This window comes from Caretta caretta, chromosome 1, assembly GCF_965140235.1.
Source record: "Caretta caretta isolate rCarCar2 chromosome 1, rCarCar1.hap1, whole genome shotgun sequence".
NCBI classification, from domain to species: Eukaryota; Metazoa; Chordata; order Testudines; family Cheloniidae; genus Caretta; species Caretta caretta.
The window spans coordinates 5905255-5908547 of NC_134206.1; the positions used below are offsets into that span (position 1 = coordinate 5905255).

Consider the following 3293-nt stretch of genomic DNA (forward strand, 5'->3'; position numbering starts at 1 on the left):
CGGTCCGTCTCACATGAACAAAGAGCAACAATACCCGAAGTCCAAAGGTGCAAACAATTCAATGTTTATTGGGGTGAACTTCCAGCAAGCATGATTCCAGTTTCCTTCTTTAGTATCCTCCTTCCCAGATCTGACACCACAGAGCCTTACACCTGTGTCCCTGTTCCCATTCCTGCCCTTAGCAAAACATGATTCCAATTTCCTTACCCCCATTCCCTGTTCCCATTTCCCCCCTTTAGCAAAACTTGATTGCAATTTCCTTACCCCTATTTCCTATTCCCATTTCCCCTTTTTAGCAAAACATGATTGGAATCCATGATTGGAATCATGTTTTGCTAAAGGGGGAAATGGGAACAGGGAATGGGGGTAAGGAAATTGGTTAGTCTCTAAGGTGCCACAAGTACTCCTTTTCTTTTTGCGAATACAGACTAACACGGCTGTTACTCTGAAACAGAGACAGGACAGTGACAGGCCAGGTATAACAGGAAACCTCATCCATGTCCCTTGTCTTTATTGAGAGTATTGACAGGATTTCTGAGGCTGGAGCAGCCACCGATATGGCTCTTTCTGCACCAACATCCTACCGGGCCCCTGGCTCTCCACGAACACAGTCACTCTGCAAATGCTGCTGCCTGCCCTGGTCTCCTTCCCCCAGTGCCCTGTCCTCCCTCACCAGTGGGTGGAGACAACCGCTATACCATTGCTTCAGGCCTTAGACCACATCTGAACCTGACTGTGCAGAGTGGAGATCAGTAGCTCATGTCATCACAGATATAAGGGTCCAGGATGGAATAAGTCACCATGTCTTGTGTTTCTTGTTTCCTATGACACCAGCACTTGAGCTGGGTGATAAACTGACCCTTCACTTAACAAACACCCTGATTATCCTCGAACGAAGGTGTTTGCTTTTCACGCTGTACACAACTGGGTTCATCAGAGGAGGAACCAGCAGGTAGACATAGCCCAGGACAATCTGAAGCAAGGGAGAAGAGCTCTTCCCAAATCTGTGCATCAAAGTCAGGCTGATCTCAGGTGTGTAGAAGAGCAGAACAGCACAGAAGTGGGAGACGCAGGTGTTCAGGGCCCCGAGGAACTCTTTGTGGGATGTGATGCTCAGCACTGTTTTGAGGATCATCACATAAGAGAGGAAGATGAGCAGTGAGTCCAACCCCTCTGTTATGATTGTAATAATCAAGCCATAGATGTTGTTAACTGTGATGTCTGCACATGCCAGTGTCATGATCTCCATGTGCAGGCAGTAGGAATGGGAGAGGACATTGGCTCGACAGTATCGGAACCATTTCAGGATAAAGGGGAGTGGGAGTATCACGGCCACCCCTCTTAGAACACACAGCAGTCCCATCTTGGCTATTCTCGGCAGAGTTAAGATGGAGGCATATCTCAGTGGGTGACTGATGGCAACAAAACGGTCAAATGCCATCAACAAGAGCACGGAGGATTCAATGAATGTAAATGAGTGGATGAAGAACAGCTGAGCAAGACAGGCATTGAGGCTGATCTCCCTTGAGTTAAACAAAAATACACCCAATATTGTTGGTATGCTGGCTATCAATAAGCCTAGGTCTGTGACAGCCAACATGGAAAGGAACATGTACATTGGCTCATGAAGGCTTAGATCTGTTTTTATGATGAACAGAATGAGTGAATTTCCTACTATCGAAAAAGCATACATTAAGCAGATGGTGACAGAGATCCAGAGATGGATGTCTCCCTGCCCAGGTATCCCAGTGAGAAGGAACACTTCGTAGTTGAATTTGGTGTCATTGACAGCTGACATAATGTACTGGGAAGGTCTGAGGCGTTTTGAGCTTTTCTTCCTGAAAGAAAAAAGAATAGGAGATTAGATGACTATATGATATTTAACAAGATATCATTCTGCTCTCATACTCCTAGGAGGTCAAGAAAGATGAGCAAAAGCATAGTCTTGGATTTACACCACTGATAGGAGGATAGGCATTGCCAGACTGTATCAGACCTGTAGTCCATCTAGCCGAGTATCCAGTGGCTAGTTCCAAATGCTTCAGAGAAAAATGGAAGAAGCCCTACAATAGGCAGCTAAGAGATAACCTGCTCCCAGGGAAAGTTTCCCCTGACACCCACTAGTTAGACATATTTTGCAATGTAAATCAGGAACATTTATAGCCCTTCCAAGAAACTAAAAAAAAAAAAAATCCTCACTTTTGTAGTTGACTTTTCTGGTCATCCATATAAACTTCCAGTCCCTCTTTCAATCCTGCTAAGCTCTTGGCCCCGTTGATATCTTGTGGCTGGGAGTTCCACAGCCTACTTGAGCACTGTGTGATTTTACAGTTGTGACCTTCCCACAGACACCCTTTCTAGCTCTCCACTTCTGAGTGTGGCCCATTGTATCATGACAGGTGTATAGACACATGGCAAGCGTATGGTGAAAACCATCATTGTATTTATCTGTCCTACATTGAAGCTATTTATAAACGTATTTCATTGCTTCATGAAAGAAAGAAAGAAAGAAAGAAAGAAAGAAAGAAAGAAAGAAAGAAAGAAAGAAAGAAAGAAAGAAAGAAAGAAAGAAAGAAAGAAAATCTCTGGGTAAGGATAAAAGGGGTAAAAAACAAGGGTGATGTTATGGTTGGGGTCTACTACAGACCACCTGACCAGGAAGAAGAGGTGGATGAGGCTTTTTTTAAACAAATAACGAAATTATCAAGAGCACAGGACTTGGTGTTGATGGGGAATTCACCTACCCAGACCTCTATTGGGAAAATAACACAGCAGGGCATAGGTTATCCAACAAGTTCTTGGAATGTATTGGAGACATTTTTTTTATTTCAGAAGGTGGAGAAAGCTACTGTGGGGGAGGCTGTTCTAGATTTGATTTTGACAAATAGGGAAGAATTTGAAAGCAGAAGGCAGTTTGGGTGAAAGTGATCATGAAATGGTAGAGTTCATGATTCTAAGGAATGGTAGGAGGGAGAACTGCAGAATAAAAGCAGACTTTAGCAAAATCAGGGAGTTGGTAGGTAAAATTCCATGGGAAGCAAGTCTAAGGGGAAAAACAATTGAAGACTGCTGGTAGTTTTTCAAAGAGACATTATTAAGGGCACAAGAGCAAACTATCCCACTGCATTGGAAAAATAAGAAGTATGGCAAGAGACCACCCTGGTTTAACCAGGAGATCTTCAATGATCTAAAAGTCAAAAAAGTGCCTACAAAAAGTGGAAACTTGGTCAAATTACAAAAGATGAATAAAAACAATTAGAAAAGCCAAGGCACAAAATGAGATCAAACTAGCT

At 43.4% G+C, this 3293-nt stretch overlaps 1 protein-coding gene across 1 annotated transcript; it reads right to left on the bottom strand.

The window, feature by feature from the left end:
- Positions 1-862: 862 nt before the first annotated feature.
- Positions 863-1798, bottom strand: LOC125633237 (olfactory receptor 51G2-like). Its single transcript, XM_048842255.1, has one exon. It carries the CDS (start codon positions 1796-1798, stop codon positions 863-865), a length of 936 nt encoding a protein of 311 aa, XP_048698212.1.
- Between the last annotated feature and the right edge of the window lie 1495 nt (positions 1799-3293).

Bases quoted from the DNA above. Each gene is read 5' to 3' on its own strand.
- LOC125633237 (XM_048842255.1), bottom strand. From the start codon at position 1,798: ATGTCAGCTGTCAATGACACCAAATTCAACTACGAAGTGTTCCTTCTC.